The sequence below is a fragment of the Drosophila subpulchrella genome, chromosome 3R (assembly GCF_014743375.2).
Source record: "Drosophila subpulchrella strain 33 F10 #4 breed RU33 chromosome 3R, RU_Dsub_v1.1 Primary Assembly, whole genome shotgun sequence".
Classification (NCBI taxonomy): Eukaryota; Metazoa; Arthropoda; class Insecta; order Diptera; family Drosophilidae; genus Drosophila; species Drosophila subpulchrella.
The window spans coordinates 1,201,269-1,214,881 of record NC_050609.1 but is presented as its reverse complement, the minus strand read 5'-3'; the positions used below and the strand labels follow the sequence as shown (position 1 = coordinate 1,214,881).

Genomic DNA, 13,613 nt, shown 5'->3' with positions numbered 1-13,613 from the left:
TTTTATATTTATAGGTCATTATTGGCCTTTTGAAAATAAAAGAGTTAAGTCTAGTAAGCATGCATTAAACCTTTTGTATCTCGAATATTTCATTAAAATTTTCTCTATGTGCACTTTGCCCGAACCCCATGTTGATGGCAAGTCAAAGTTCAATGCGAAAAGCCGAAATTCCAATTGCCAAGATGCAGAACGGAGCACGGAGGATGCAGGAGGCGGCGTAGGCTGGGACATTGTCTAATTGCTCACTTTATGGGCATCGAAAAGGGTTTTAGAAGGGCTTTTGGAAGGGGTGGTGCCATGTCATAAAGTGCAAATGCCCCGCCCCGAGAATCCAACAACGAAAATTGCGAAATGCGCGCTGAAACTGTGATTTGTGTGTGCAGTCGATACTTGACATGCATTTTCAATTTAAAGGCCAGCACCTCGGCCACGCCCCCTCCTACCTTGGGCAGGACACATCCCCTGGCCAATAATGAATTCCATTCGTTTTGTCTGTAGTCCTTCCTTTTACCCCTTCTGCATCCCCTCCTGCTATTCATTTATGCAATTGCAAATGCATTTCGTCCTGGGCACAAGTTTGCAAGTCCTTGGCCAGGAAACGTGACAGAACAGCGGGCAGGGAATCCAATACTCCTCCTTTTTCCACAGCCCCTTCCACTTACCCTTCCCCTTCCACTTCCACATCCCCTTCCACTTCCCCTTCCACTTCCCCTTCCCGGCAACGATAAAACTTTATGCACTGCAAAACGGGAGCAAAGGAGCAAGGAGCAAGGAGCTGCGGACCCAGCATTGACATTTCAAGTGGACCCCATCCTCGGAAGCGCCATCAGAATAGTTTTAATAATGCACAAGACGACGGCCAACGAGTGAGTCCGGCCGGCAGCATAAAATCCAGGACATACGAGCAGGACTTTCCAGCTAGAAAATAGAAGAGGGGGCAGATAAGACCCGGCACAAGTAACGGAAAGAAATAAAAGAACGAGAGGAACAAACATGAAAATTCAATGCAACTTTGTCTATTCGATGTCAAAATGAATACTTTTGCATTATTTATGTCGGCGCATTTGTTTGTCCAACTACAACCGATAACGAAGGACGAGGAATGGGTCTGGATCTGATGGGGTGGCGATGGAAAGGTTGGGAGAGGCAGCCGCTGACTGAGAATACAAATTGCTATTCGCATTGAAGGCTTAAAGTCCAATACACACAGAATGGGAATAGTTCTTAAAAAGTACCTTATTATATATGTTTCTGTGCTTCTTAAACTTCAAGTCGCTAGAAAACCACAAAGCACACTCAATCTGATACATAGATGGCGCCACATGTGATCTTCTACAAAATCATAGCATACTTACGGGCTTCCCTAAGATATGTGTGAAGATCTTCGTTTAAAAGAAAAACTCTCCATCTCTTTGAGACTTTTCCTTCATAAATATCCGCAAATCATAGTTCTTCTTCAAATATCAATACCATCCCAGGAGAAATACCTTTAATAATGTTTTTTTCGAGATTCCATCCCTCCATATAAATTACCCTAGGTATTTTATTTACCCACCAGTCAAGTGTCCTCTTCAGATGCCCGGCAAATGCCAAAGTTACTTTGGGACAGCCATAAAGATATGTTGGCTCAAGTGGATGTTGCTGTTCTGAGCTCAAGAGGACACTCCAGCGTCCAGGACATGTGTATGCTACCAGAACCACTCGAAAGTCTTTAGCCAGACGACAAAGAGCAGCTCACTCAAAATAAAAATTAAAAAGGCTTTCATTTTTAATATTAGTTTTAAGTATGTTTTGAAAATATCTTTTATTATAGTTACTAGTGAATAAATGTAGATTATAATGTAATAATAATATATTAATTCCAAGGGTCACAGATATTAATCACTGCGTTCTACAAACTTAAACTTGAAGGCAATATTTGGTTGCACAAAGAACTTGGCCTTAAAGGCATTTTCTATGGGATATTCGAAACCGATTTGGAAGTTTCTTACCAACCGTGCAATGGCTATTTCCAGCATCATATCCACGATCCTCTTACCAGCACAAGCTCTAGGTCCAAATCCGAATGGCAGATACATAAAGGGTGTGGCTGTATCGCCCACCAAATGGGAATTGGATTCATCGCGCAGCCATCGCTCTGGGATAAATTCCCGAACTTTAGGAACAAACTCCTCCATGTTGGCCATCTGGAAATTGGCCGCCATGCCCACATCCGTTCCGGCCACTACTCTAAAGCCACTGAGCACCACATCGTGGGGCATTCGGCGAAGGGTTCCCGGACCTATGGGATACATGCGAATGCCCTCCTTTATGCAGGCCCTCAGATAGGGCATATTGTTCATATTTTCCATGGTCAGTGGTGAGTCCTTGTTAGGTAGTATTCCTCTGATCTCCTCCAGGAGTCGAGCCTGTTTGTCAGGATTCTTCGACAGGCTCAGTAGTATTCCAGTCAGGGATACAAGGGTCTGGAAAGGGGATATAATAACATCAATACATTGTTAACTTATTAAAATATTGCGAACTCACTGGGTCAGCTCCGGCAAATAGTAAGTCCATTGCTATAATCACAGCTGTTTGACGATCAAAACGGGCCAATTTCTCCAGCAGACTGGTCTCCAAACCAATCTCTGTGAGTTTCCCTTCCTTAGCATCCTCTTCTATACGTTTCAGAGCGTTCTCTATGTGGAAATAACAAAAGTCCGTGATGGTATCCAGGGAACGCATTAGTTTCTTGAAATTAGGCATGGGAAAATATTTCCAAAATGCCGGCATCATGTCCAGCTGGAAGCCCAACTCCAACACATCCTGCAGAGCTAAGACTACTTTCTGAATGTCCTTATTTTCCCGCTGGTCTCCCAATAAACCAAGATGTGTGTTTAAGGCAACAGAGCAAATCGATTCGATCACCAAATGCCGAATGTCTACAACGAAATCATCTGGCATCTCTTGGGTCACAGGATCACGAATATTACGAATGCTGAGATGAAATCATGAATGTCAGGATATATTATATTGGAAATTCTTAGCTCACTTACCGATCCAGAAACTCATCACTGACTTGCAACAAATTTTTCATATAAAGCTTGGCGTTACGAGGTTGCAGGAGAATTGGATTCACAGCAGTTCGCATTTTTCCCCAAGCCGGCCCATTTCTGAAAGGATAAAATTATGTTCCACTTCATCTGCATACTTTTTCTTTTTTACTTACCCCGAGGTCAGACCATCATAGCCATCGAAAACCTCCCGCCTGTGAACCTTTTTGAAATAGTCCATGACCTCGAAGCTCCTTCTATGTGGATACTGACCCTCGTTTCGAAAGACGGTTTCATAGTCCTTGGGATTCATGGTCAGTACCAAATCGGTTCCTGCAACACTGGGCATCCGAAAGATACTGCCATATCGACGGTTCATGTCGAGAAACATTTCGTGAACCGGCAAATCCTTATAGCGACCTAATTGAGAGAGGGTTTTAGTAAAGAGATCGTTGTCCAAATAGCTTAATAAGAGAGAGGGTACTGGAAAGCTTTTCCTGCACTTACCGCCCGGCAGAAAAGCTCGTATCAATTGCAATTTGCTGGGTCCCGGAATATCATCATAGGGTTTAGCCTCCCCCAAACTCACCGTAGAGGTCTATACATATCATAAATCATATTTTTCCTTTAATATTGATTAAATTGTATACCAATTAAACCTCACCTTGTTGGCCACTCCTCGATATAGCTGGTAGATCTGCCTAGAGATCTGTTTTTTTGCGTTCCACTTCTTTGAAATCATATTGCATACTAAAGTCTGTCGATTAGAAAAACTTTCTGATTAATTCACTTTAAGTGAGCTTTGCAAAGCTTTCAGTTCGCTCTTTTGCTCAGCGGGTGAATATTTCATTAATTTTGTTTGTTTATGTTTTTCTGATTTTTGTTTTGGTCTCCGTTGTTCTGTTTTCTTTGGTAGCTTTTTTCGTTAGAAAGATAACAAAACTTATAAGATAGCTTTTTCTGATGTCATAATTTTAATATTTTATTCTTTCCAGTGATAATATGTTGATTTTATTTTCTAATATAATAGATCTTGTATAATAACTTTTTTTTGTAGAATACATTTAATATTAATTTAGTTATAGTTATATAAATACATAAAGCAAAGAAAATGTAATATGAAAATAGTCTTTTTCTAGTATCTAACGAATAAATTTAATAAGGACGTACCCCATCCTTGCATTACGTACACGCAATGTTGTCCTTTAAGGGGCTTTAAAACCTTACCCTAACTTAAACGGAATCAGTCAGAAATTTAAGCCTGTCACTAACACTCGCTCACTCACACACACATACGTACAGAGGGAGCAACACCCAGACAAAGGCAATATCAGCAGTGACAGAAAATCTATATAGACGGCCCAGACTGACGGCTATAATAAAATCGATTTTTTATGTTTTTGGCAAGTGACAAGGACGCGTCGGAGCGAGGGGACGCGTCTCGACCAGCGGCCCCATAAATATATTCTGTGTAAGGATACACACACACACATACAGTCACACACACAGGGACACTCACACACACACTCACACACAGAGACAGCTGATGATGGGCATACAAAAGTTGACCTCGACTTTGAGCTGTCAAAGCCAGCTAACTAAACTGACCTAAACCAACAAAAATCGACTTTTGCAGCCTAAACACAAAGCCTGAGGATGACAGGCCGGAAAAAAGGGGGCGTGGCATTCGGCTGGAGGGGCTGGGGGGTGGTTAAAATACAAAATATCAGCATGACGCAATGATTTCCGGCTGGGAGTGAAAATGAAACCTGTTGGAGTGGCGAGCTGTTGGCAATATAAACAAATTCAATTTGACAGCTGACAGCGACGGCGGTTCACAAACACATAGACAGACGGAGAGAGCGACACACACACACACACCGGGGAAAAGAGAAAGCCACACACACACACACAAAGAGCAACAAACAAAAGCCGCAAGTAATAAACTTTTACGATCTGTTTTACGGCCACGCGGCACGTGCAACTAGGCCCAGGATATTTGGCGTAACGGGGGGCGGTGGGGTGTTGCAACATAAATTTAATGAAGCTAAAAGCGAGGCGCAACAACAATGCAGACAACCCACACACACACACACAGAGAAAGAAAGAAAGAGAAAGCAAAACGGTTCACATGTTGAAGCGGAGTTTCCATGGAGGCTGGGCAATAAAAATAAAATAAAAGTAAATTGTTCAAGGCCAGCCATATTTTATGTTATTATTTTACAAATAGCGAAGCACAGAGAAAGGCAGGAGAAAGGGAGGAGTTGGAAATAGGATAAAGAAAGGGGAAATGAGTGGAGAAAGGAAGTACCTAAGGTACTGGCATTTTTTGGGAGAACAATGCGATATTATTGGGGTTTAAAACAAAATATAAAATGCACTTAAATACACATAATAGTATTTAATTAGATTTTTTAAACATCCTCTACCAGTACATTTCATAATACTTATAAGCCCCTTGATTAGATTAAATTAACTTTTATATTTCACTCATTCACAGTTACAAAGAACAATACTATTCTAAGTATTGACAGATTTCTGAATAAAATTTATTTCTATTGTTTCCAAATCTGTATTTAAATGTATTCTAAAGGAATAAATTATTTTAACTTAACATCTACAAATTTGAGTTACTTTTATAAATAACACTGATGGCCACTTCGAAGGTAAAATAATTTAAAGTCAATCGATTTTGATCGTATTCTCCCCTCAGTGCACTGATTTTGATTTTGTTTTGCAGCGAAAATTGAACAAATTTCGCCGCATGACTTCGCCAAAAAAAAAACAAGAATAGAAAAGGGGGTGCCAGCCAGATCCTGGACGATCCCCGCCCCCTTTCAGTGTTGTTGTGTCTGCGACACAAAAACGTCAGAAGCACTCACCGAGAGCATTCGCCGCTGTCCTTGCCGCAAATGCCATTGATGGATGATGCGCCTGCCCACTCGGCCACCCACCCAGGATTCTGGATTCAGGATTTCACCCCCGTGTTGGAGGGCAAAAATAAAAACACTAAAACCTGCAATTTGTATGGAATACATCAGCAGCAGCCAACGAAAGTGGACGCAGACGTTGGCCAGAAAGAGGCGGCATTATGTGTGAGTTGGGGGGCTCTGAGTCGAGAGTTCGAGTCCTGAGTTCCGGGTTCCAGAACCCTGAGTTCTGAGTTATAGAAGGCCATAACCTGCACTCGCTCTACCCCTCTCTTTCTCGCCACTATATTGCCCTCTCTTTTTGGCGCGCTTTATGATTGCCAGACATAAATAAGCGGCAAAAGCACCCCGATGTGTGGGTGTCTCGTGTCCAAAGTGCACTTTCCGTGTCCGTGTCCCTTACTTTTTTTTTGGTCTCCGAGTCCTGAGTTCGGGCTCACCTGCCCGGGAAAAGCGAGTCCTTTTCGGAGGAGTCCTGCACTCCTTTTTTCGCCCCCACTTCTGTCAACGCCGCCGACAGCTGGATAAATGTGTATCTATGCGAGGTCCTGTCCCCCGTCCCCAGTCCTTCGTCCTTTGCTCCTTTTCAGCTCCTGGATGTACTCAGCTCATCTCTGTTCTTTTCTCCTGTCTGCGCATCTTCTCTCCTTGGCGAACTGGTGTGCGTGTGCTGAGCCAAAGTAGCAATTCATCATAGAAAATGGCGGAAGTAAGCTTCCCTTTTATGAGGGGTGCACATGGGTGTATCCGTATCTGTGTGCGTGGGCCCCAATTAAAACCGGAGAATGCCATATGATAATGGGGTTCAAGGGGAAACTAGAATAGGGTAAATGAAGCCTTGCAAAAAAAGATTACATTTAAAATAAATAGCCTATTCTTAAGTATACTATCTGTTTTGTAATACTTACTTAAGAACATTTCCGTTACCGAAAAAAGAAACTGAAGTAAAACAATATAAAAATAAATATACAATAAAATTAAGTTAACAAATAAATCAGTCCTAAAAATATTGAATGTTGGAATACTGAAAAGTACTAAAAAATGGTATAAAAAGGTATATTGCCTGTCTAACAATTCTTTTTTCATTATCGCATACATAGAAATATTTTTATTATATAAAAATAAGATTTATTCAAATAAAATCCTACAAATAAAATCCTATCTAATCAACATAAACCGATTTATTTGTGCTCTTTTCCGCTCGTCTATCTGCTCGAACCACTGATTCTTTTAGCGAAACTAAGTTAATTAAGATCTCTTGCCGCCAATTTAATTGCCTACTATCTCCACATATATCAGCCAATTAATATAAACGCGAATCCGGCATCTCAGCACTTTGCAACCGAATAGAACTGGAGCAATCAAATGTCACTTTGCACACACTCAAGTGTTATGGCCCCATCTCAGAGATGCCACATGCCCCGGCCATTTGCAGCTACATGAAAAACGCATCTCCTATCCACTTAACGGTCCAACAACAACATAAACCAGGTTTTACAGCCCCGAGAGAACTAAAGGGCCCAGGCATATCCTGCGAGCCAAGGGCCAAACTCATCAAGTTTGTCTTGAGAGGCGGGCATTTAGTTAATTTTAAATGCTGATTAGCGCACTTTACGGCGGGAAAAGGATGACAAGGCAGCTGGGGAATGGGAAATGGGGAATGGGGAATGGGGGGATATCCCAAAGTAAAGTGCTCAGCCAAAGGATCCCAGCATATGTGGGTGTAACTTATAATTTTATTATCATTACCAGCGGCGAGTGTCTTATCAGCAGGGTTTTACGAGGCCACAGATCGCATAGGGGTCATGTTCCGCTCTCGTGTTATCCCTGCCAAATGAAAATAAACTCTGGGCTTAAAATGTTTACGATGCGTTGACGACATCATTGTCATTATCATCATTGTCAGGGCGAAGGGTCTGTGTTTATGGCCCTTTTATGCGCTTTTTATGCGCCATTCCTAACCTCGATTTAATTGTTTAGCCGGTGACAATCATATCCCCCCTCGAAAACATATGTATATAAACGGGCAGCCAGACAGTGGCTGAGTTTAACGACTCCAAGGAGCTGTCAATTTGATGTCCTCAGAGCCATTGACAACCCAGCCAACCCATCGCCTAATAAAAACATGAAGATTACACTTTATGGCCACGGCGAGAACTCAACGGAAGTTGTAAAACACTCAAGTGTAATGATGCCAGAGCTTTGCATCCGCCCAGCCGACACTGTTTGGGTGTGAAAACTAACGCCAGGATTTTCCTTTTCCCTCAAGCAGGACTCTCTCCCAGATTTTACGACTCTCTCTTTGAGGATTTTACGATGATAACATCTTCGATGCATCTCAGTCGCTTATTATTTTTCTATTACATTACAATTTACACCGTTTGATGAGTGATTTTACGATCGTTAAATGAAATCAGATTTGTCATTTGGCCTGTTAAATAAAGCGCAAAATTTACACGCCGTCATCCTGTGTCGTAAAAATTTGGCCAGAAACCAGAAACCGAGACCATTGAGCTATTTGTGCTGTTTCTTTTTATGGGCCACAGAAATGTTTTGCCCTGATCCCCTTTGTGGCTGCCGTGGAAGGTGTAAAAATGCTACGCCATTACTATCATTGTTTTTACTGCCCATCTTACGACTGCAGGTCCTGTCTGGAGGTCCTTCGTCCTGAGAGCTCCCTGTTTTGGCTGCTTATTCAAGCGCGAAAATGGATTTGTTTTTTACGACTTGATTATTATGACTCCGACTGCGTTTGATTACAAATATTATTCCGCAGCATTTTTTCAATCCTGCTCACTGAGCTCGCAAATGGTTTTTGGTTTTTTGATTTTGTCGAGCAATTTGTTGCTTATGTTTATTAATGAGCAATCATTCGGTGCAGAGGCTAAATAATCCAGCACGAAAAGGAATTTTCGATCTATCCAACTATTCAGCAGCAGCCACAAATAGTTGACTTCAGTTTTTGAGTGTCCCCCGAATATTTTCTTGATTAAATTCCACATCCCTGCCGTTCCATCAGTCGCCAGGACAATGGAGATTCGAGCATAAAGAAACAATTTCCCCTGGCAGCAGGGAAAAGTGCAATAAAATAAAATTAAATCTGCAATTTTGAGGTTTTTCTATTGCCCATAAAAAGTGTCTGCATCTGTGTCTGGCTTTTCTTGGCTTTTCTTCGAGGGGTCTGCATTTTCCATTGCATTTACCTTTGACCCACCTAAAGGCAGCCATGCAAAAGCGAGAGCTTGATTAAAAATGAAACAACTTGTGAGCATAGTCTTCGGTTTTTTGCGGTGGCAGTGACAAAGCCATTGTCTTGGGGTCTCAGAGCACATATTATGGCAGATTTCCCACAAATAAAGCTTAATTGTTGTGAGGATTTTTTGAAAACTCAGATTGGCTTTCTTGATTTGCAGGTTAGGGGCGGGAAAACTCTTTTTAGGGCAATGAAAATATCTAAAAAATCGACAACCATTTAAGACCTTAAAGACTTATTAATGTACACTGTTTATATAAATATTTATCTCTCTGTTTCTCCCCCAGCGAATCGATGCTACGCTGCCTCGCATAATTCGGCATGAAAATTCCAAATTCAAATAGCTAATTCAAATTTGTTCACGCTGATAAAACCGAAAAGGCAGCCAGAACTGGGGAAGGGGATGGGAAGTTTCTTGGGCTTATCAGCAGGGAGACAAAGGCTTGGGCTCCGGATGAGTGATGGGCCCAGGATGAAGGCCCGCGAGCGACCCACCTAGCAGATAAGATTACCTAACCCTCGGATTCGGATTCGCAGTCGGATTCAACCCCCCTCGTCCTGCCGAAGGACGCCCCGCTGGCAGTTCCAATGAAAAATGAGTTAATTAAAGCCACGTTCTGAATGCCAAGACGATCAAATTCATTTGGCAAACTTTTCCCCCACAGATAGCACTGTAAAATGCTAAACATTCAAATTCCTTGTTGTTGCTCTCTGCTGTCCAAGGCGCTTATTAAATCAAGTTAATAACTTTTAGAGCCGCAATAAAAGTGTCAAAGATTATAGCATAGTTATAAGAGCGGTGGCGCAATCGGGGGCACAGGCGAAAGCAATTAAATTCGGTTTAATTACGACGCATTTTTGTGTTCCTCCTGGCCGAATCCGAGTCCTGGCAGGATGCGAGAGAGGAGGCCGGACCCACAGGATGTTTGTTAATTTCAACGCCTCATGCGGCTCGGCCGGCTCTGATAAAATGGCAGACGAACGCGCAGAGCCGGAAAATTTTTGTGACCAATGTCGTCGTCGTCGTCGCTGCTGTCCTGAATGTCCTGGATGTCCTGCACCTCCTCCTGTCCCCGCATGAGTCCCCATCCTCGTCCACACATCCTTTGCTCGTTTTGCATGCGCAGCATTTGCTGGCGGAGATTGGCAGCGGTGCACTTAAAGAAAAAGTTGAAAAGCACACTTAAAAAATTCATATTGTTGGTTAAAATATAAGTATTGTGTTTAAGCGAAAAAAGAATTTATAGGATTTTATTAAGTTCAGGATTTTTTTTTTTTTGGGAAATAGATTTTTAATAATTTTTAAATGAAAGAGTCAACTTATTTTAAAAAAATTCTGGCAGCTTAGACAAAAAAGGGTACACAGCATTATGAATTTAGTACTGAGTCAAAACATATGTGACAAGGGATATGTTACATCATGACTTTTATAAATTAATGCAATTAAAACCAAGCACGTGTAATAACACCATTAACAAATTCAAATGTAAGATCTTAAAAATTCCTTAAGCAAATACAAATGTAAAATCTTTAATGTGTTTACAACTTCAATTCCTTTCGATGGAATTTAGGTGGATTTTTAAATATATGTATATCCAACAATTCACACACTCAGAAAAAAAATCAAGTATTTCGTGCTTGAACCTAGTATTTTCGGTGTCAAAACTTCGCCAAGCATGGAAAATACAGAACGCGAGAACAAAATACTACTTTTGAGCACGAATTTTCAAGACCGAAAATACTAGATTTAAGAACCTTTCGGTCTTCAATCAAGAATGAATAATTCTTAAATCAAGTCATATTTGGACTAAAAACAAGAACGATTTAATAATAAATTAAGAAATTTGCAGGCATGATTTAAGGACGAATAATTCTTAAATCAATATATAAATATTATGAAACTAAAATGAGTTTTTATTTTATGCTAGTAAGAGAAATAAGTATTGGAAACTGAAACGAAATAAACGAGATATATATAAATAACATTAATATTTTAAGTTTACTTACGACTTGCCGCTCACGGGCATTAACACTACCTAATTTATGCGCCTTATATACTGAGTACTTTCAGAATAAACAGTTGGGAATTATTAGAGTTGGCAGACATAAAAACTCCAAAATGTGCTTAATATGAGAATTTTTTGAGCACGAACGTTCTTAAATGTTAAGCATGCAATTTTTCTTAAATCAAGGCTGTTTGTACTTGTTTTTAGCCCGGTGTTTTTCCATGAGTGCAGTTACCATTAAATCTTGACAAGCAAGAAGTTTGATTCTTTTTTCTCAGTGTCTGCAAGGGGTAAGGGGTCGGGCATGTTTATCTGCACGCAGACAGATACGCCGCCTGTCGAGGATGAGCAGAGGATGCAAGGAGCAGTGGTGCCAGCAGCAGGAGAAGAAGGATCCCATCAGGAGCAGGAGCAGGAGGACCAGGAGGATGAGCAGGAGGGGAACAGGAGCTGGAGCAGTGTGTGCAAATGTTGTGCGAGCCATTAATCACACGATTTCATGAATACATCAGCCAGTGAGGCGCAGAGTCAGCCAGACGATGTCACCAAGACTAGGACAAGTACCCACACACTCACCCAGCCAAACGCACACATGCGCAGGCCAACATAACGCAACAAAACGAAATGGCTCAAAAATCTTATTTTCAGCTCATGTTGTCCTCGTTTGTTATTTTTTCCACCCATCGAAACGGGATGGGGGAAAAACTGTGGGGTTTTCCCGGTGGACTGAGGGATTTCTGGGTGGCCAGTGCAAAGTAGAAATGCAAAGCATTTGGGCCTGTCCGAAAGGGTTAAGGCGGGCTCTCGAGCCTCCAGTTGCATTAATGACATCGGCCGAAAAGGAGGGTTGGAGAAATTGGGAAAAGGCCAGGCCACATGGCTGGGGAAAGCAGGAAAAGGACCAGGATCAGAAGCACCGATGGCATGTGCAAGTCGAAGTCAGAGTCAGTCACTCAAAAGGGCTGCGGCTGTGACTGTCAGTGGATCTGTCTGCTTTGGTCAGGGAAGTTCCTCCCGCCCCCAAAAATAAACCTCCTTCATCCAGTAACATTCCCTGCTCCTGCTGCCGTTGTAAGTGAGCATTTGGTTGTCAAAAGCAAGCCATTAAGCCCTTGACTTGTCGCCGGCAGCTGATTTGCCCAAGCCATTATTTGGTACTGATAAATGGTTGGGGCTGAAATTAGTAAACTGACTCCTAGAAAATTTTTAAAAGACTAAAACATATCTATAAATGTTTTAGGTAGTTTAATTACTTACTAATTGATTATCCCATTTAATGTAAAAAAACAAAACAGGACTGTGAATAATATTCCGAAGGTATACCAACTTGATTTTATTTAACAAAGCTAACTTCCTTTAGTAACTTATATATATTTTATGTACATTTATATACAATTGGGTGTTAGTAATAGTGGAGCTTCCAGTACATTCATGCTTTTTGTTCCAATATATGTTAAAATAAAACTAAAATATACATGATAAGATGCTTAATTACTTATTACATTAATTAATTCACAATGAAAACAAGATAGGAAAATATAAGATCTCTATTACAAAATTAAATAAACAAAAGAACCTACTTTTAATAATTATTGAATGGTTATAATCTATTATGGTTGCAAGTAAATTTGAAACTCCGAAAGGACAGAATACCTTTAAGTTCCTATATGTTTATTAAAATTTAAAAAATCTTGTTAAGTATTTTTTACTTAAATATATGCTGTACTATATCTTACCAATAATCTCCTGATACCTGACTTTCAGTTATTTGAATCCAGCAAGTCGAATTTCCATGAGCCCCCTGAAAAACCGAAACTAATTAACCATGCAGAGTTTTTCCAACTCTGCCCTTTTTCTTTGTTTTCCTTGGTTTTGCCTGTCACCTTCCGCGCAGCAAGTTATGCCAATTTGGCAGCTCATTTGCGAAAAATCCCTTTACACATTCGGGCTGATAAACATGCCAGGGAACTTTTAAACACAAGTACAACGGCAGGAGGCAAAGGCAACAATCCTTTCGCTTTATTGCCACACACTCACCGAAGCACTCATTTCCGCAGGAGACAAAGTTTTCTTTGGCGGCTTTAAAATAAAGTTTTTTATATTTTTAATTAGATGCACATGAGGTTTTACTTAGCCAAACTTTTGACATCCTGCCCACACCCACACGCACACATCCACACGGTTATGGCATCTTTAATGCCCGGTCATATTCAACGAGCTTTTGCACTTTGCATGCGCCACTTCCGCCTGGCCCCGCCCACTTTTCCCGCCCCCCCCCCTTGGGTTGCAACTTCCGTGCCCGTTGCGCCAAAAACTTTTCCAGCTCGAAAAACAACAAAAGTGGCGAACAACAAAAGCAGAGCAGGATTTTTTACAGACTTATACATCCTGA

General features: G+C 41.2%; 1 protein-coding gene across 1 annotated transcript; it reads right to left on the bottom strand.

Annotated features, from left to right (window-relative positions):
- Nucleotides 1-1,774: 1,774 nt before the first annotated feature.
- LOC119551133 (probable cytochrome P450 12e1, mitochondrial) lies at nt 1,775-3,782 on the bottom strand. Its single transcript, XM_037860323.1, has 6 exons — nt 3,697-3,782; nt 3,540-3,630; nt 3,209-3,452; nt 3,036-3,152; nt 2,527-2,977; nt 1,775-2,465 (listed from the first exon to the last, which is right to left on the bottom strand). The coding sequence occupies exons 1-6, from the start codon at nt 3,772-3,774 to the stop codon at nt 1,878-1,880; spliced, it is 1,569 nt and encodes a 522-aa protein (XP_037716251.1). The 5' UTR covers nt 3,775-3,782; the 3' UTR covers nt 1,775-1,877.
- Nucleotides 3,783-13,613: the final 9,831 nt, after the last annotated feature.